Raw genomic sequence first — 21,064 nt, forward strand, 5'->3', positions numbered from 1 at the left:
CTTAAGTCTTGTGCTGCCTGCCAGGGGGAAAGGAGGGGATAAGTTCGGGTCAGAGGCTGTGCTCGAATTTCTCCATGGGCATTCTTGATCTGCCTCATGAGCTGCTTCATGGCTGGGTGTGCTCCTGAAGTATAGATGCTATATGGAATTTCAAGCTAAATTTAGCAGTAACTTTTATCCTTATTTACAAAGTTCTTGTGGATCATTATTTCTGTGAATTACTTTATAACACTCTTCCAATATCCAGTTGCTTGGCACGGGAACTTACTGTTGTCAGACTCAAATGTTTGTTTTTTTTAGTTGAGTTTCACAGGATCATTGTTGGCAAAATATGTGTCAATTCTTACTGATATCAAATCAAATGGAACCTTTCACTGCTCATGCATGTCCAATAAACTGCTGCTAGAATGAGAGAGGTCCTTCTTACACAATCTATACAGTTCTCATCAGTTATCACTCTTAAGCTACGTTAATCGATTTTTTTTGTTTATCTCGATATCTGTCACTTAAGCATTAATGTAGTGAATGAAAGGAGAAACTGTGTTATGTGATCTTCAGCAGTGAAACAATTTCACAATTTTGAATTTGGTAAATTTTTATGTCAGTGTGATCACTAAGTGACTGAATAGTTGATTTACTGTCTCTTCAGAACACAAAACAGCAATTAGTTTAGAATTCACTGAACACTCATCACACTGCTCTCCTTGCTCTTAGCTGTCATCATCAATTTGACTTTGTTTTTGAATTGTCTTTGCTTCCACAGCTTCTGAATTGTAGCATATGGATATAAGACCCAACATAAAAATTCATTCCAGATACTCTATGGAGGTTAATCACCACTACTAAATTGGCAACAAGTAACTGAAGTTTTGCAACCATGCTCAAAGTGGCATACAGTCATCAAGTCTGTACTTTAACTATAGGTATTGGTGTGTATGGAGCCTACCATTACATTGCTTGGGGGCACACTATAATCATCATGCATTGATAACTTAATGTTAACCTCCATATACTGGTGTCACATATTCTCATAGTGGCTTGATGATGCTGAGCAGACCCTATTAATGATTTTACCACTACAGGAGAAAATTGAGAAGGTCACTGGGAGGCTCACGGATCACACTATAATCATTAACCATTGATAACACCCAGTGTTAACCTGCGTATATTGGTGTCCAAACCACCTTATATTGACCTGACAATGCTGAGTGGACCCCGTTACAGACGTTACCACTATGGAAAAAAATTGAGATCACTGGAAGCTGAGCCAGTGCCTCCATATGAGTAACTAGGACTACTAATAATTAGTTAAAAGTAGTAGATTATTCGACATAAGATTTTGAGCTCTATACTGCAAAGATGTTAGTTTACGTAGTGTACAACATTCCATCATTATCATAAACAAAATCAATATTACAATGACTCTACTATGCAGAGCACAGCCACAGAGTGCCATACACTGAAGAGCAACCATAGTTTTAAGAGATGTCTATTAATTACAAAGCTAACAATATTATGGAAAGGACAGATTGCTAATCATCATAAAGATGACACTTTGAGATGCAGACACGCACTAGAAAAAGACTTACACATTGGGTATTCAGCCAAGGCCTGCTTTAGGAAAGAAAACACACACAAGCAAACCCCATGGACACATGACCACTATCTCTGGCTATTGCAGCCAGAGTGCAACTGTCACATTGAACAAAAGCAGCAATTTGTAGTGGGATGGGGCAGTGAGAGGAATAGCTTGGTATGGATGGGGGGAGAGAAGAGTGCCGTCTGGCAGAGCATGCAAGGAGGTGGCAGGACAAGGCTTCCAGGCACAGTGTTGGGAGGCTACAGGGAAGGGAGGGGGGGGGGGGGGAAGTGAGGAGAGGAACAGAGAAATGGGAAAAGACCTGTTGGTGCATTGGCAGAGAGTGGCGCACAAAGACAGTAAAGGGACATGAATTGGGAGCAGCTGATTGAACAGAAGGGGTGGAAACTGTTGATGAAGAGGACATTATAGATGTATCAGAAGCTTGGATTATGGAAGGATGGGGAGAAAATTGGCCATGTCCTTATCGAAGGATTTGCCAGGAGCATTTGTGTGAAGCAATTTAAGAAAATCACAGAAAACTTAAATTTGGATGGCTGTATGAGAATTTGAACCACTGTCCTCCCGAATGCGAGTCCAGTGTGCTAACCACTGTGCCACCTCACTCAGTAAACAGTTGGATGGAGATTGTGGGGATAGTAAGTTACCATAGGTTGAGGCTGGGATAATTTCAGATCCAGAGAATGGATAACTCCCATCGATGCAGCTCAGAAAATCTGGTGGTGGAGGGGAGGATCCAAGTCTTATACCAGCTCTGCAGCAATCGTTGCACAGCCTTTTATGTTGGTGTGACTACCAACCAGCAGTCAACCAGGATGAATGGCCACCACCAATCTCTGGCCAAAATCAAAGTGGACCACCCTGTCACACAACAGCAGTTGAACATAACATGCTTGATTTCAATGGCTGCTTCACAGCCTGGGACATCCTCCCCTCCACCTTCAGATTTCTGAACTCAAGGTTGGAAGTTATCCTTACAACACATTCCCCAGTCCTTTTTCCAGTTCACACACTGGTCTTTTCTGCTCCTCCCATTTTGGCTCACTGCCTTCCCCTGCCCCTCACAGCCACCCAACACTGCCCCTGGCATTCTTCTCTCCCCCTTCTTAGTCCCACTCTGGAATGCTGTTTTCATTCAATGCGACAGTTGCATTATGGCCACAGCAGCTAGAGACAGCAGTTGTGTGAATCAGGTGTGCTTGCTTGTGTGAGTGTGTGTTTTCTTTTCTGAAGAAGACTTTGGTTGAACAGACTTTTCATTGTGCCTGTCAACAACCCACCCCACCATGTCATATTTACAGATAGTAGCAATCTATCCTTTTCATAGTATTTTTGATGGACTTTTCATTGCTTAATTATGTACCTGGCAAATATAAGATATTGCAGAATACATAAATGATTTTCTAAATAAACTATATGAAAACTGGAATTACAGTTGATAAATATAGAACAAATTAAACTTAAAAGGTGGCAGAGGAATCACAAAAAATCCAACGTTAATGTTACTTTTCTGGAGCAAAGATTCCTCCATCAGGCAAAAGCCAGAAAATGGTTGGAGAGGAGAAAGTAACTCAGAGATTCAGATAGCTTTCCTATCATTTGTGAGGTGATTACAATAGTGTTCCCATAAACCAGTGCTGTATTACAAGACCTCACACCTGACCTATAGAGATTCTTATTACACGTGAATTTTGCACTTCTGCATCCTATCGTCATACACAAACCTGATCTCCATAGTCACCAGGAGCTCCAGGTACCAAAAACAAACAGATGAACATATTCTTGCTTTGAGTTATAATCATCTGTCATTTATTGCCCAGGGGTTTCATTTAATTATAGAAGACCCTAAACATTTTCTAGACCCTGGAAATCTGTTTGTCTCCTGTCTTACACAAATTAAGTAGTCATCATTGATGACTAACTGACAACCAATGTAGGACATTTCACCTAACATTAATTTCAATGTTGTTGTTGTTGATAGTGGTGGTGGTGGTGGTGGTGGTGGTGGTGGTGGTGGTGGTCTTCAATTAGAAGAATGGCTTGATGCAGCTCTCTCAATACTGATAGCAATCATGTTTTCCTAGATGGAATATTGAGAACTCCTTTGCGTAGTGTGCTGAGATATTACCCCTCACAACCCCAATCCTTCCACCACCCCTAAAAACCAGCCACAAAGGGGGGGGGGGGGGGGGAACTCTTCATCGCCGAGTACAATCCCGGACAGGGACAAATGAACCACTTCCTTTGCCAGGGCTTTGATTATCTATCATCATCCCCTAAACAAGGGACATCCTACCTGAGATCCTTCCCACCACTCCTAAAGTGGTGATCCGTTGCCCACCCAACCTCTACAACATCCTAGTCCATCCCTATGCCACTCCCAATGCCAACCCCTTTCTGCAAGGATCATATCCCTGTGGAAGACCCAGGTGCAAGACCTGCACAATCTACACACACACAGCACTTCCTATTCCAGTCCTGTCACCGGTCTATCCTATCCCATCAGGAGCTGTGCCACCTGTGAAAGCAGCCACCTCATTTACCAGCTCTGCTCCAATCATTGCACAGCTTTTTATACTGGGATGATGACCAACCAGCTGTCCACCAGGATGAAAGGCCACTGCCACCCTATGGCACAACATGCAGCTGAGCATAACATGCTTGATTTCAATGGTTGCTTCACTACCCAAGCCATCTGCATCCTCCCCTCCACCAACAGTTTTTCTGAACTGCACAGATGGGATTTATCCTTACAACACAGTCTCTGCTCCCTAATTATCCCAGCCCCCAAAATATGGGTAGCATACTGTCTTATATATCTTGTGCACCAGGTGGAATGATTTTGCCATGGCTTGTTCTCTCAAGGATCTCAATAATTCTAAGAGAATGTTGTCTAATCCAGGGGCCTTGTCTTGAATTAGGGCTTGCAATGGCCTGTCAAATTCTTCTGGTAGTTTCATTACTCCCATCTCATTCTCAGCTATCTCCTATTCTTTTTCTTTCCATTACATTGTCATCAAGTTTGTTTCCCTTATATAGAACTTCTACATAGCCCTTCCACCTTTCAAGCTTTTCATTCTTTGCTTAGTACTGGCATGCCATCTAAACTCTTGATATTCATGCAGTTGCTTCTCTTTTCTCCAAAGGTATCTCTAATTTTTCTATAGGTGGCACCTACCTTTCACCTAGTTATGCATGCTTCCACACCCTTGCATTTGTCCTCTAACCATTTCTGATCAACCATTTTGCACTTTCTGTCACTCTCATTTTGTTAGACTTACCCATAATTGTTTTATCTTTTGCAAGCAAACATAAGAACTAGCATATTCAACTTGTGCACTGTTTATCTCGAGGGTGCTTTCCATACGAAGCTCTAATTCTGGCAAACATGAGAACTAGGATATTCAACCTGTGCATTGTTTATCTAGAGAGTGCTTTCCATACACTGGTCTAATTCTGTAACACAATATTTTCACAGAGAAGTCCTGTGGTTCTGTTCTGAATGATGAATTTCTTCAGTACTGGTACTCATCACATTTAATTGTTCAGTATCTGTTAGGCTTACCAACAAACAAACTTTACTTGTGCTTTCAAAGTTTCTATTATTTCTAGGGAAATGCTTCCTCCTCTGCAACTTTCCATTCCCAGTAAATGTTAAGATTTGTTGCACAGGTATATAACGATCTTGTCACTGTCTTAACTTTTAGTTGTTACTGCACCACCTTGGTTACAAGGTAGTTTTCTGTGCTTCATCACCTATCCCCAATATTACTGATATCTGTCAAAAGCAACAAGGGGTTGTTTTGTGTATGCCATTTTCCTTTAGCCCTCAGTTCCCTAATATGTCCAAAAGCTTTGGTCATTAGCACTTTTTCCCCTCTCTCTACAAAACTTCTTTGGCAAAGAAACCACCCATTACCACTGTATTTGCCATGTTCAGTTTTGTTTCTTTGTGCTGTGTTTGAATCGTTTGTCCTGGAATGAATTATGAAGCTGTTCTTGATCCTCTATGGCAGTGTGTGAAGACTCCTCTGGAATGAACACTCACAATTTACAGCAAGAAGAGAAAAATATTAGTGTATGTTTGTGGTTGAGGCTTCCTGACACTCCTGTTTAATGGGCCTCCAGGACAAGTGTGCACAATATATTGACTGACATTACACCATAGTTAGTATTTTCTGAGGTCTAGCATACCCAGTGTTCTTCAAATTTATCCCAGAGAAAATTGTTGTCACCACTTAACCTTCACAAACCATGTTCTTGTCAGTAATAAGACATACAAACAATCTAAATTTGAGTAGCAGGACAGGATTTTGAACCCACTATTTCTGCTCAAAATTCTAGTGTCATAACCAATGTGCAACCATACTCGGTTCCATTAAATGGAGATATTAAATTGCCCTACAGTGCCTGATATGGAACCACTGTTCAGTTTCTGTACTGGAATAACCACCACTGAGCTTTTAGTTAAACAGAAACACAGTCTCAACTGGCAATAAGTGACAGCCTGTGTCACAGACCACAATATGTAACATAATATTTGCATGTTGATGGCAGAGCCTGCTTCTCTGTGTCTGGGATTTCACAAGTGGGAACACACTCTACATTTTAAGTTAGTTCCTCTAAATTATGCTGTCCCAACATTATCCCAGGGGCATGGGCACCCATGATTGCCTATCAGCTTGCCTGTGGACAGGCACAAGCATAGACTACTTTCAGGACAGTCCTAATGCTCACATTTCACATGGGCGTGAACTACTTGGCCACCACTGGCCAATTGGCCAGGGCAGTGCAATCACGTATGCTGTGGCCTAGTTCAATGACTGCCCATTCATCAGCTGTTTGCCCACCCCTCCCCAAAACAATCTAGCTGGAACAAATCAGGCTTGTTACTGACCTCCAGTGTCTCCAGGATTATTCATTCCCACTTCATAGCTCTTTCTGGTCTGGATTTCTCTGGCTGCTCATCTGTTTTTATTGAACTGTCAATTTCTCCCTTGTCCTATCTTGTTGTCTTTTGATTTAGTCATTTATTCCAACATAGACCTCTTCTATTGGATAAGAGAAATCACCAGTCCAAAAGTGTGTGTGTGTTACTGTAAGTGACTTGCTGCCACCTGGTAAGTAGAATTTGTCTCTATATTTATCAACAGGATAAGTTTTATAACTGTGATCACCACCAAATCACAATGCTTACCAATGATTTCGGGTTGCTCTGAAGAACTGGTACTGTCCACGTGACAGCTTATCAGATCAAATTTCTAAGTAGAATATTTTTTATCCATTGGAGATTCTCAAAGCCTTGCAATATCTTCTTTTGTCACATGGACACCTGTTGGAAAATATAAAATTATATAGTGGCATTACTCATACTTTAGTTTCTTTTTATTTTAGATGGAAAAACATATTATCAATTTAAAACTTACAATTCTAGATTTAAGGTAGTTCCTGGTGATAAATGGGTTGAATCCAAAGAAAATTGCAATGTTCACTAGATTATAATTATATACACACTAGACTCTCGTTAATCCGGCTCTCAGTAGTCCGGCCTTTCAGTAATCCCGCGCTCATCCAAAAACATGTTTACTGTGCTTAGTTAAACAATGTTTTATATACTGTATTTGAAATTCTAGCTTTCTTTACAGTTCAGAATCATGTCTTCTAAAAAGAAACACATTACACTAGACCTCAAGCAGCAACTCGAAATTTTAGATAAGTTAAATCGAGGTTCTTCACAAGAAGCCATTACTGTGCAGTCCAATGCTGCGCGAGCAATTATTTATGACATCAAAAAGAAAGATGTTATTTGACAGTACTCAACACAAATGGATAGTGAGTTGGGAAAATGGAAGGTTATGCGAAAGAGTGAGAATGAAGAACTGGACATAGCTGTTTACAGACGGTTCACGCAACAATGCAGTAAAGGAATTCCAGTCAGTGGCCCAATTATAAAGGAAAAAAGCAGCTGCATTTAACATACAACTTGGTGGTATTAACTTGTTTGCAGTTAGCGAAGGTTGGCTATCAAACTGTATACATATATAAAAAACACAGCAGCATTTGGCAGCTGACAGTCGCCAGGGAAAGTCGCTCAGTTAACGATAAGGATGCTGATGAGTTTGTAAGCAAGATACGGAAGGTAATAGAGGAAGAAGATTTAACTGCTGATGCCTTGTATAATGCTGGTGAAACAGGGCTCTTTTACAAGATGCTTCCTTCAAAAACATTTCCTGCCAAGAATGAGAAGGAAGCTCACGGTTACAAGCAACAGAAACAGTGTGTAACATTAATGGTGTGTTGTAATGCAAACGGGAGTCATAAACTACTGCTTATGGTGATTGGAAAATCCCAACATCCATGTTGTTTTCAACAAACTGACATAAATACTCTACCAGTGCAGTATTGCGCTCAGAAGAAAGTGTGGATGGACAGACAAATATTCTCTCTGTGGTTCCATGAAACGTTCGTACCAGCAGTGAGAAAAGACCGAAAGAAGAAAAAGCTTCCACTGAAAGCTATCCTTATAACTGACAATGCTCCCAGTTTCTCTAAAGTCCGATGGTCTACATGTACACGCACTCTTTCTCTCACCCTATGTGACAGCCCTAATTCAGCCCATGGACCAGGGAGTTTTGGAATCAATTAAACACCATTATTGACATTCACTTCTTGTCTCCTTGCTGAACGAAAGTTAAAATGACTGTATCGAGACTATGCTGAAGGTGTGGAAAGCAATTAACATATGTGGTGATGTTTTCCCAGCAGCCGAAGCATGGGATAAAGTGAAGAGCGTGATGATGAAGATGATAGTAAGTGGCTGAACGAGGAAACTGTGATAAGGACACAGCTTTAACAGATGAAGAAATAATCAAAAGCGTGCAAGTAAGTAATGATGAAAGTGATAAAGAAGAGGACACAGGAGGAGCGAGGATGAAGATTTCTCCAATTGCTGGTGCTGAAGCTGCCAAGGTCTTCCTGGAGTACATTATGCAACAACCAGATACTTGTAATACCAATGTAATGCTTGTAAAGCAGTTGTGTGATAAAGCATGCCACAGTCATGTATCATCATTGCGACAGTTAAAAATTAGGGACATGTTTCATAGTGAGTGATACGGCTGTATAATTATTTACAGTATACACTCAAGGACCAAGTTTTCTTTGAAAATTAATGTATTTTTTTATTTAATAAAGTATATCATGTATGTTTTAAAACTGTATCCTTCCGTTTAATAAAGTACAGTACTCTATGTCCCACATGTTTTCAAAATAAATGAATAAAATAATAAAATAAAATAAATTAAATTAAATTTCAGGCACTCAATAATCTGGCACTTCTGCGAATGGCCAGATTAGCGAGAGTCTAGTGTATTACTATCAACAGTTTTAGTTTGTGGTTAACACCTACTCTACACCATCTCCCAGACATAAACCAATTCTTTGTTTAGGAGATATGGCTACGGACATGTATCCTCATATAATATAGGTTCGTAGAGAGTCTGCTTCTTAATTTTCATCAGTTAAAGAAATAGGTAAATGAAATCAAATAAAGCCATGAAGATCCGCATGAAGCACATTCCAAAGGGGCATACTATCAAACAAAATGACTGACATTTAAAGATGCATAAGACAATACACTCCAGAGCCATATCAGAAAAAAGTGTAATTAAAGTTTACATTAAGAATTAACCACAAGAACAAATGTGAAATATAATTCCTCAGCCATGTTTAAACAGGATTAGAAAGAATTCAATTGACATCTCTGCACAAAAAAAGAGGTTGCAAATGTTATGGGTGGTGTTCGGTGTTCTAGGAGATGCAAATGGGCAATTTCTTGTTGATTGCCTTTCAAGAGTAAAGTAATAAGTGACAGAAACTGTCAGTCTTCTCAATGAAATGGATGATAACCTATTTGAGGAGGTGTCTTGATTCTGGAAGATAAAGAGATACCTTTCATAAGGGCAAAGTACATTCACAAAAATATGCAGGGTGTCCATAAAGTCCGGGAACACTTTCAATTATTTATTGCACAAGAACCAAACATTGTACAGATATCTCACATATGTCAATTATAAGAGAAACCCTGAAAGGTTTTTTTATTTTTATTTATTTTATTTTTTTTTTTTTTTTATGTATACCACCACAGTGTAGTTTAGTCATTTTCCGATAGTCAGCACTAGTCGCAAACATGGTGAGTTCAGGTGCCGTGCTAGAGAAGGGGACAGCTCTTTCATGAAATGGCCTCCCCAATCACCAGATCTCACCCCGTGTGATTTCTTTCATATGTGGGGACACATCAAAGATCTGGTGTATGTACTGCCTCTACCATGTGATGTAGCAGAGCTCCGGGAGAGAATACGGGAAGCGACTGCCACAGGTGACAATGCCATGCTGGGACGGGTACAGCAAGAATTTGATCACCGTATTGCCGTCGGCCAGGTCACTCATGTTTAGCGTATCTAATGTGTGTAAGAAAAAAGCTTCCAGAGTTTTTCTTCAAAATACAATATGTATGACATCTTTACAAAGTTTAGTTCTTGTGCAAGAAATAATTGAAAGTGTTCCTGAATTTTACATACACCCTGTACTTTGGAAATGAGAAAATTGAGGGATTTGCAGTACAAATTGTTGAATATCCAACCTATTACGTACAGTTTTGAGCACTTCACAAGCCATCGCACCATGATCAGGACCTAAAAGAACATTAAGTAAAAAAATAGGTGCATTTAGGTGTAAATACAGTCTTACAATGCCAGGTTGAGACATTTTCATTCTGATCTCATAACTGCCATTTGACACAATCACTTCTGGTAATTATGTACAACATATTCACAGAAAATTTTTATCGCACACTACTCTATTGTTCCATTAAATGGTAAGGGATTTTGCACTATGTTACATTAATTCTCAAGATCTGATATTTTTTATGACACAATGCAACTATGTATTACAAGTGAAAGTTGGTACATTAGTGCATATTATAAAACAGAGCAGCAGAACCATATTCATATTTTATCACAATAAAGACACAGACACTATCCTGTGTGTACCACACTTTACACTTTATTGATAATGTACGTTACTGAAATTTCAGGAAATCTTGTACTAATTACCTTAGTGAGCATCGTTCTCAACCCATATTCTCCATTGCAAAGTGCAAGAACACCTGCAACACAATGAAAATAGAAAGTGATTGTTTTATTGGTGATTTTTCAAGAATTGTGTACCATATGAAAATAAAATTGCATTAATGGATAAAATTAACAGTTTATCACTAAAACTATCAATGCAGCGGCACTTTTTTAAAGAAAGGAGCAACATTCCCTGGTGGGCCACGTGCCCCCTAGTACTTGTTCTACAATGCCAACAGCACTCCAAAGTAAGTAGTGTGCTCTTTTCAGTGCGTAACTAATATTGTGCCCAAATAAAAAGAGTAAAAGGTTGTTTGGAAAAGCCAATCAATCTACAAGCCTACAAAAGACATTTTTCAAAACATAGTATGTATCGCAGGTGTTATTGAAACCACAGCTGAGATGAAGTGTAAGCATATGCAAAATTCTCTTCAGAATTTAAACTGAATTTTTAGTAGATATTCCAAAAGTATCCTTAGACTTGGTTGACAATATTAACAGTAACTTCAGGCTCTGTGCAGATGATGCAGTTATCTGTAGTGAAGTACAGTCTGAAAGAAACTGCACAGTACTCAGTCAGATTTCAAAGTGGCGCAAAGATTGTAGGTTTGCTTTAAATGTAAAATTATTCATTCCCAAAACAAAAAAGTGTCACATCCTGTGACCATAATACCAGAAGGTCAAAGTTGGAATTAATCAACTCATAGAAATACCCAAGTGTAGCACTTTGTAGGGACATGAAAGTTACCATCACAAAGGCTCAGTCATAGGTGAAGCCGGTAGTGGACTTCAGTTTATTGGTAGAACACCAGAGAAATGCAATCAGTCTACAAATCACATTGTTACAAATCACTTGTACAATGCATCCTAGCATACTGTTCACGTGTGTGCGGCTCAACCAAGTAGGAGTTGCAGGAAATATTCAACGTATACAGAGAAGAGCAACACGAATGGTCAAAGATTTGTTTGACCCACAGGAGAGTGTCACTGAGGTGTTGAAAGAAATGAACTGGCAGGCTCTTGAAGATAGATGTAAATAAACCTGAGTCAGGTTACAGTTTCAACAACCAGCTTTAAGTGATGGTTCTACAAATATACCACAACCCCCTACATATTTCTCCAAGTGAACATGAGGACAACATTAGATTAATCACATCACACACTGAGACATTTTAACAATCATTGTTTCCAAGCTCCATAAATGAATGGAACGGGAAAAAGCCCTAAGAACTGGCACAATGGAATGCTACCATAGCCATGAAATTCACAGTGATTTACAGAGTATGAATGTGAATGTAGATGCTTATTGGCTCATGGAAAAGAGCCATAGTGAGCCAGAACTCATTTCATAGCCATTATAAAAATACACTGAAGAGCCAAAGAAACGCCTGCCTAATATTGTGCAGGGGCCCTGTGAGCACGCAGAAGTGCCGCTACACAACATGGCATGGACTCAACTAATGCCTGCAGTAGAGCTGGAGGGAGTTGACACCATGACTATTGCAGGGCTGTCGATAAATCTGTAAAACTACGAGGGGTGGAGATCTCTTCTGAACAGCACTTTGCAAGGCATCCCAGATATGCTCAATAATGTTGATGTGTGGGGAGTTTTGGTGGCCAGCGGAAGTGTTTCAACTCAGAAAAGTCTTCCTGGAGACACTCTATAGCAATTCTGTATATGTAGGGTGTCACATTGTTCTGCTGGAATTGCCTAAGTCTGTAGGAATGCACAATGGACATGAATGGATGCAGGTGACCAGATAGGATGCTTACGTACGCGTCACCTGTCAAAGTCATATCAGGGGTCCCATATCACTTCAATTACACATGCCCCACACCATTACAGACCCTCCACCAGCTTGAACAGTCTCCAGATGAGATGCAGGGTTGAATGGTTTGCACTCTGACACTTGTTGATGGCCCAGCACTGAACTCTGCAGCAATTTACAGAAGCGTTACACTTCTGTCACATTGAACGATTCTCTTCAGTTGTTGTTGGTCCCATTCTTGCGAGATGTTTTTTTGTCCACAGCGATGTCAGGGATTTGAAGTTTTACCACATTCCTGATATTCGTGGTACACTCATGAAATGGTTGCATGGGAAAATACCCACTTCATTGCTATCTTGGAGTTGCTGTGTTCCATCGCTAGTGCACAGACTATAACACCACATTCAACGTCACTTAAATCTTGATAACTTGCCATTGCAGCAGCAGTAACTGGTCTAACAACTGCACCAGACACTTGTCTTATATAGGTGCTACCAACTGCAGCACCGTATTCTGCATGTTTACATATATCTGTATTTGAATATGCATGTGTATACCAGTTTCCTTGGTGTTTCAGTGTATCTACAGGAAGGTATTGCTTGCTGTAAATAAGTCTTCAAATGACAAGATAATATTTAGTTCTGGAAATAAAGGAAAATAAATCTGGAAGATTGTAAAATAGAAAACAGGGAAAAATAACAGATACTACTGACTTAAGTGAAAGAATGAGAAAATCTCAATAAATGTCCCACAGGGCTTAGCAATTTCATGAATTGACATTATTCCAGTATTGTCCGCCCCGGTAGCTGAGTGGTCAGCGTGACAGACTGTCAATCCTAAGGGCCTGGGTTCGATTCCCGGCTGGGTCGGAGATTTTCTCCGCTCAGGGACTGGGTGTTGTGTTGTCCTAATCATCATCATTTCATCCCCATCGACGCGCAGGTCGCCGAAGTGGCGTCAAATCGAAAGACCTGCACCAGGCGAACGGTCTACCCGACGGGAGGCCCTAGCCACACGACATTCCAGTATTGCACTAAAGATACAACAGAAATTCCCAGAAACAGATATACAGCTTCTGCAATAAGTTATGGAGCAAGTAGATGGTGATGATGGTGAAATCCACAACATAGTGTGAAGTTAGGAAACACAAATTGAAAAATAGCCTGTAGGCAAACAAGAAGTGCTAGTCTATGTACTTGAAATGCATTAGATGGCATGCACGTTCCCTCAACTGACATAACAAATGAGTCCCACACCTTAGGTAACTTTCCAGGGTATCCACAACAAACAAAATTTGTGTCCCTAGTAAAGAAAGGTGAATTACAAGGCACAGAAAATTACTGGCCTGTCTCTATACCGCTGACATTCTTCAAAATTATAAAATACCAACTAATAAATTATCTGAACAAATGTCACCTTATCAACATACAGAATCAGCTGCAGTACAGTATTTCACGCACTTGACAATGAAATTCTTTGACACTGTTCACCATACAGTTCTACTAATGAAACTAGAGTTACTGTGGACAAGAAGTGTATTGAATGAATTATCTGACCAGATCTACAGAACAAGGTACAGAGGATATGATTGTACAAGCCTTAAATGAAGCAAAAATTTTATCAGATTCAAAATACATTAACATATGGGTTTCTTAAGGTAGGGAGTTCTTGGTATACGTTAATAACTTTGCAGACAATATGATTCACAAGGAAACACTCTCTTTGAGGATAACTGGAACATTATAATTACGAGTAAAATATCAGAACTCACGTAGAGAAAGCAAATGAAACCCTCAGCAATGTTTACAATTGGTTATGAAATTACTTCTGAACACAAAGGAGACAATCAGCAAGCATTTGAGTTTGAAGAAGGAAAACAATACTAACACATTAAATGTAGATGAAAATTTCCTAAGTTATGTAAGAAACACCTTTTCACAGTTGAATACTGACTGTTACTTGCAATGGAATGGGGTGCACAAAGATACTAGTACAAAGAATGAGATCAGAATGTTGTATTATTGGAGTTTGTGACATTCGCCTGCTTTATTTCTTCGCAGATAGTTCTCAGTGTTGACATACTGCATTGTTACTGGCTGAAAAATGGGGGATGGAAATTCAACACTGACTACTGTATAAGATGTAACTGACAGTTACACAGTTTTTTTACTTTCAGTTCACGACCCCCAATATTACACAGTTATGTGGCCAGTCCACTACTGTTAACTTTTGATAAGCCTCATTAATAGTTTGCAGGCAAACATCGGCATAAAGCTACAATAGTTTGCTGTTGAACATCTATGAGCAGTAAATACCTAACCACCCAGTTCACTATTTCTCAAATGAATTGAACATACACTGTTGTTGCTTTAAGACACGGCCTATTTATGTTACACTTATTCCACTGTTACATTAATGCAGTATTGTAACTTGAAACTGATACAGATTTCCTGTCTGAACATTGGCCATGGACTGACAGTCTCGGGACCAAAATTAGGGCCTTTGCATATCCTCACAATAATAGGCACTGAAACTATACATTGTTCACTGCTTAATTTACAGAAATTACAATTAAGACATAATTCATCAATTAACTGAATATATAGAAAAATCCACTCTTTTTAACAATTTCTTCTACCATGAAGGCTAGGCCGAATTATTTGTTTAAATAATGAAATTAACAGATATAGTTACATAAACAATGCTTTTGACAAACCTGGTACTTATTTTGGAATTAATTAAGGGCTGGCTTTGCTAACATGTTTTCAAATGGTGCCAAATAAATACTTTAAGAATCCTAGTAGTTCTTCTTCCAAATGTTAATAATTAGTACAAAATTTATATCTGTTTATAAGTCATCAATAGCATTTAAGTCATGAAATAATTACTGATTTCACCCTAAAACAAAAGATATTAACTAGGAATAGCCAAAATAAATTAGGAAATTAATTACATGCACAAAACTAAGCACAAAATTAGGTCTGGTGCTATATTTCTTTCAGACTGAGGGCCAACCTTTCTCTTTTATGGAAATGCAGATTATACTCATATACACTCCTGGAAATTGAAATAAGAACACCGTGAATTCATTGTCCCAGGAAGGGGAAACTTTATTGACACATTCCTGGGGTCAGATACATCACATGATCACACTGACAGAACCACAGGCACATAGACACAGGCAACAGAGCATGCACAATGTCGGCACTAGTACAGTGTATATCCACCTTTCGCAGCAATGCAGGCTGCTATTCTCCCATGGAGACGATCGTAGAGATGCTGGATGTAGTCCTGTGGAACGGCTTGCCATGCCATTTCCACCTGGCGCCTCAGTTGGACCAGCGTTCGTCCTGGACGTGCAGACCGCGTGAGACGACGCTTCATCCAGTCCCAAACATGCTCAATGGGGAACAGATCCGGAGATCTTGCTGGCCAGGGTAGTTGACTTACACCTTCTAGAGCACGTTGGGTGGCATGGGATACATGCGGACGTGCATTGTCCTGTTGGAACAGCAAGTTCCCTTGCCGGTCTAGGAATGGTAGAACGATGGGTTCGATGACGGTTTGGATGTACCGTGCACTATTCAGTGTCCCCTCGACGATCACCAGTGGTGTACGGCCAGTGTAGGAGATCGCTCCCCACACCATGATGCCGGGTGTTGGCCCTGTGTGCCTCGGTCGTATGCAGTCCCGATTGTGGCGCTCACCTGCACGGCGCCAAACACGCATACGACCATTATTGGCACCAAGGCAGAAGCGACTCTCATCGCTGAAGATGACACGTCTCCATTCGTCCCTCCATTCACGCCTGTCGCGACACCACTGGAGGCGGGCTGCACGATGTTGGTGCGTGAGCGGAAGACGGCCTAACGGTGTGCGGGACCGTAGCCCAGCTTCATGGAGACAGTTGCGAATGGTCCTCGCCGATACCCCAGGAGCAAGTGTCCCTAATTTGCTGGGAAGTGGCGGTGCGGTCCCCTACGGCACTGCGTAGGATCCTACGGTCTTGGCGTGCATCCGTGCGTCGCTGCGGTCCGGTCCCAGGTCGAAGGGCACATGCACCTTCCGCCGACCACTGGCGGCAACATCGATGTACTGTGGAGACCTCACGCCCCACGTGTTGAGCAATTCGGCGGTACGTCCACCCGGCCTCCCGCATGCCCACTATACGCCCTCGCTCAAAGTCCGTCAACTGCACATACGGTTCACGTCCACGCTGTCGCGGCATGCTACCAGTGTTAAAGACTGCGATGGAGCTCCATATGCCACGGCAAACTGGCTGACACTGACGGCGGCGGTGCACAAATTCTGCGCAGCTAGCGCCATTCGACGGCCAACACCGCGGTTCCTGGTGTGTCCGCTGTGCCGTGCGTGTGATCATTGCTTGTACAGCCCTCTCGCAGTGTCCGGAGCAAGTATGGTGGATCTGACACACCGGTGTCAATGTGTTCTTTTTTCCATTTCCAGGAGTGTATGTTAATAGTAATTAATTTAAAATGAAAAAATAAATTTAAGGAGGCAGATGGTAAAACAAGAGAGGAAGTAAAAAGATCACAGCTTGCTTCATCACAAGTTCTTCATCAGTGTGTAACAAGTACCACATGTTTATATAATGTTTCTGTTTACTCTCAATCCTTAGCTATGCTACACACTTTTTGGGGATCAAGCACATAACGTAGGGCCATGAGAATTATAAATGAATAGCAATAATCAGCAAGTTGTAAAAGTGTGTTGAGAGTTGGAGATTCTATTTGTGCCATATGTTTACATATATATTAATCCATTTGGTGCATAAAAAGCAGCTCTATTCATGATCTTTGAACAAGAGCTCGGCTTTGCTTACACATGCCAGTGGTGGGGGAAGGGGGAACTAGCCTTTGAAGTCAGTGAATCAAACTACATTGTATCGCCTATGCAAACAGAAAACACACCTAAAACTAACAAGTCTAAAAAGGCAGTTAAAGCATATCATCTTCAATAATATATACTACACAGTAAAGGTTGTTGAAACAATATAAATTAAAGGTTGGTAAATGATAAAAAAATACAATATTTCAACCCAGAATATACTTCCAGAGTGTGACTGCGATAAGATTTGAATCGATAGTGTAACAATTGGAATTAACTAAGACTGTAAGTAATTACACACCTGAACATTTGTTAAATTTTAACTGTGTTTCAGTATTGCGTTAAGCTGATATGTGTAACAAATGATTCTCTGGGTGAATGAACAAACAAGCATTCATTTTCTTGTTAGCAAACATTTTGTTCTGTGTAGTGAAAAATATTATAAACAAAACTATGCTTTGCAAAAATTTAACCAAATAGAGAGCTACCATTTATAAACAAATATCAATAAAAGACCAGTAAGAAAATACCTCTTCCAGTTGAGTCTGTGAAACAGAATAATCCTGTATAAAACCAGACTTTCGACATACTTCCATTTCATGAAAAATTTTGGCCAAGTTCACCGTGTTTTGAGGAATCTGATATTTAGCTTGGTTACAATGTATTTCCCTCAGTGCTGCCTCAGGTAAATACTGTTTCACAAATTCCAATGCAGAATCAAATACTCCAGTTTCTCCGCGCACTAGCAGGATGTAACCTTCTCCATATCTGCAATGAAAAAGTTACATGCATTAACAGATTCCATTTCAAATTAATACAGTTACCTAACAGTACTAAGTACCTATCTGTCCATTTATGATACCTTTCTCACAATGGCTAACTTTAGTCAGCTCTCATTAATTAAATTATTCATAATTTTTTCTGGTTCAACTGCTACAGGATAAAGCTGATTGTAGTAACACTATTCACATTTACGTTTCACTTCACTTAGCGTAGACCGGGACTGCGTCCTAGGCATGCCCGATGTTAACTGACTGGGCCCGGCCCGTGCTGCTGGAGTTATTGTTGTTATGCCGGCAGAGGTCGCGTCTGAATTCTCGCGTACCCTCTGGTGGACGGGACTCTACTTGCGGCAACTACCGTCCGTGACGCACCGTGCCAATGTGCGCCTCCCGCGATCTTTCTGGTGGCTACTGCACTGATGTTCTTCATAAACGCGTAACACACAAAAATTGCTATGGAATATAAATTAATAAAAGAAAATAAACTATCATATAACATCTTCTTAGAGGAGTAATCGTTCCACATGAAACATTTATACGAGTTGATCTGATGCAAGGGCTTTTGTCTTAAGAGTATTCTGTATATTGCATATCTCAGCAATTAGTAGGACTGTGTCTGACCCCATACCAACCTCATGTCCTTGTTCATAAATGCAATATACAGAAAACAAGTGCTGAGTGGAGCATATTGTAATTGTCTGTATCTTGGTACAGTGGATTTGTCGAAATGAATTCAGGAGTTGGAGACCTTTGCAGTAAAGTTAAATTTCTCTTGCACTCCTTTTTTTATGTATTGTTTTTTATTAGTAAGATTGTTCAGATACTTCATCTATTTTAACAGAATTCTTTCTCTCTTTCTTACCAAGTACGCACATTTTGTCCCAACATATGCTGGCAACACTTGAAACTTCCAGGCTATTAGGCCATGGTTGACTGCAGTGCCATTCAGCCATTTTACCTCTAAAGATGTCTCTTGCAGTTAGAGAGGAAATGTTAGGAGAAAGTTTTTTACATTGACCACAGCCTAATAGCCTGCAAGTTTTAAGTGATGTCAGTACCAGCATGAAAGCTTATATGGTATTCTGGCAAGTTATGGACCATACATTTCCACACAATATTCTACTGTTATGATGCTACACACCAGAAAGTTCATATCCATGCAAATTCGAGTGTTGTGATGCTACAGAAAGTAATTAGGTAGCATGAATATAGTATCAAAATAGTGTTGCAGAAACTATTTTTAAGCTTGTCAAGAATACTGTTATCTAACTATCCAGTGGTGAATACAAAGTCTGATTTGGACATCAGACTGACTTTTTAAGTATAGTTCTATAACAAAGGGTATGTCCATTCTGTCTCCTATGAAACATTGACATTTCACATGAACAGATCTGTATCAGTGTTGTGTATCACATTATATAAGAAAAAGAAGAAAATGGTGGGTGGGGGGGGGGGGGGGGAGTGGGGGGGAAAGGGGGGTAAATGGGGATCACTGTGGGTTAGGTCGAGAGACATCTGCTTTTAACTGGGCCTGCAACACATATGATGATAATACAGCAGTTATTCTTTCTTGTGCACTTCAAATGTAACAAATAACAAAATGCACCCAGAAATTACCAAAACCTGAAAGAAAAAAAAAATCTTTGGAGTGCATGTGTGTGTGTGTGTGTGTGTGTGTGTGTGTGTGTGTGTGTGAGAGAGAGAGAGAGAGAGAGAGAGCGGGGGGGGGGGGGGGGGGGGGCATAGCTTGAGTTGGGGTAGAGGAACAGGTGTGGTCCAAGCCTTGCAATAATTTAAAATTGGTTTCCCAGCAATCAAAATAAGTATGGGTGATAAGTCTGTTCAGGATTGATTATTAGATATTTTTATTGTTATCTGACTGCAGTTTCATTGGAAAGTTGTTTACGGAAAGAAAAGGAATTTAGAAGGTATCCTATCTCATTTATGATTAATTAACACTAAATAATCATCAAAGTAAATACAGTTTTGTAATATGCAGAGCTGTGTATTTCTTGATAGACATGTTAAAAAAAAGGCATAGCTTTCTAATAAACTTTCTGAAATTCAAGCGTCAGTCAATAAGGAATTTCCAAATCCGGCTTGTGTACATACCAATTGTGAAATATTGACAGCTTTTCACACAGTGCAACATTTGAGGTTGTGCACATTCAAAGTGCACAACATATATTATCTGCACAACTTATTTCCCGATAGCATTTGTAAGTTTCAGTTTTTTATGAATAATATACTTCACTTAAAATGGTATCAACACTTTGGTTCAAAGCACTGTATTTACAGGAATAAATGAATATTTATCTATTACAGCAAAATGGGAAGGAACTTACTTATTTTTTAAGTGTTGTGGGCTCCCTAAACAAGTGAACTGTCCATCTGCCATTATAGCAAGTCTAGTGCACAATGCTTCACACTCCTCCATACTGTGTGATGTCAAGACAACAGACTGGCCCTTTTGAACCACTCGCTGTATACATGTCCACAGAAAACGGCGAGCTTTTACATCCATTCCTGTTGTTGGCTCATCCTTAAAATATTGAAAAAAAATCAGAACATCCTCTGCAATTGAGTTCCCATCATAATAAAAACTGGTAACATAAAGAGAGACAATAGAGGTCAAGATCAATGAAATTTTTGAATTTCCAATGGGATTTAGCAAATGACCCACAGCCTATTTGGATGCCTATTCATTAAAGTGCACTGCTAACATCAGACTGTAAAGAGAGTGTAAGTAGAATTCATCTTGGGCTGTAGGTTTGTATGCTATGTAATTTCCAAATATTTATATTCACTGAAAATCTTGCTTGAGCATATCACAGGAATGTAAGAATAAAAATGACAAACTTAATGAAGAGTGCCCCCCCCCCCCCCCCCCCCCAAATTTATATTTTGGTACTGAATCTGCATAACATTTTTAGT

General features: G+C 40.0%; 1 protein-coding gene across 2 annotated transcripts in view; it reads right to left on the reverse strand.

Annotated features, from left to right (window-relative positions):
- The window catches only part of LOC126161767 (ATP-binding cassette sub-family A member 7-like), a 601,933-nt gene that overhangs the window by 20,400 nt on the left and 560,469 nt on the right, over window positions 1-21,064 (reverse strand). For both annotated transcript variants that reach the window (XM_049917824.1, XM_049917823.1), the window contains exons 45-48: window positions 20,476-20,672; window positions 17,879-18,116; window positions 10,714-10,766; window positions 6,798-6,932 (exon numbers count right to left, since the gene is read on the reverse strand). In XM_049917824.1, coding sequence (XP_049773781.1) covers window positions 10,731-10,766; window positions 17,879-18,116; window positions 20,476-20,672 — 471 coding nt within the window. In that variant the 3' untranslated portion in view covers window positions 6,798-6,932; window positions 10,714-10,730. The remainder of the gene's footprint in view (window positions 1-6,797; window positions 6,933-10,713; window positions 10,767-17,878; window positions 18,117-20,475; window positions 20,673-21,064) is intronic.

Source organism: Schistocerca cancellata, chromosome 2, assembly GCF_023864275.1.
Source record: "Schistocerca cancellata isolate TAMUIC-IGC-003103 chromosome 2, iqSchCanc2.1, whole genome shotgun sequence".
Lineage (NCBI taxonomy): Eukaryota > Metazoa > Arthropoda > Insecta > Orthoptera > Acrididae > Schistocerca > Schistocerca cancellata.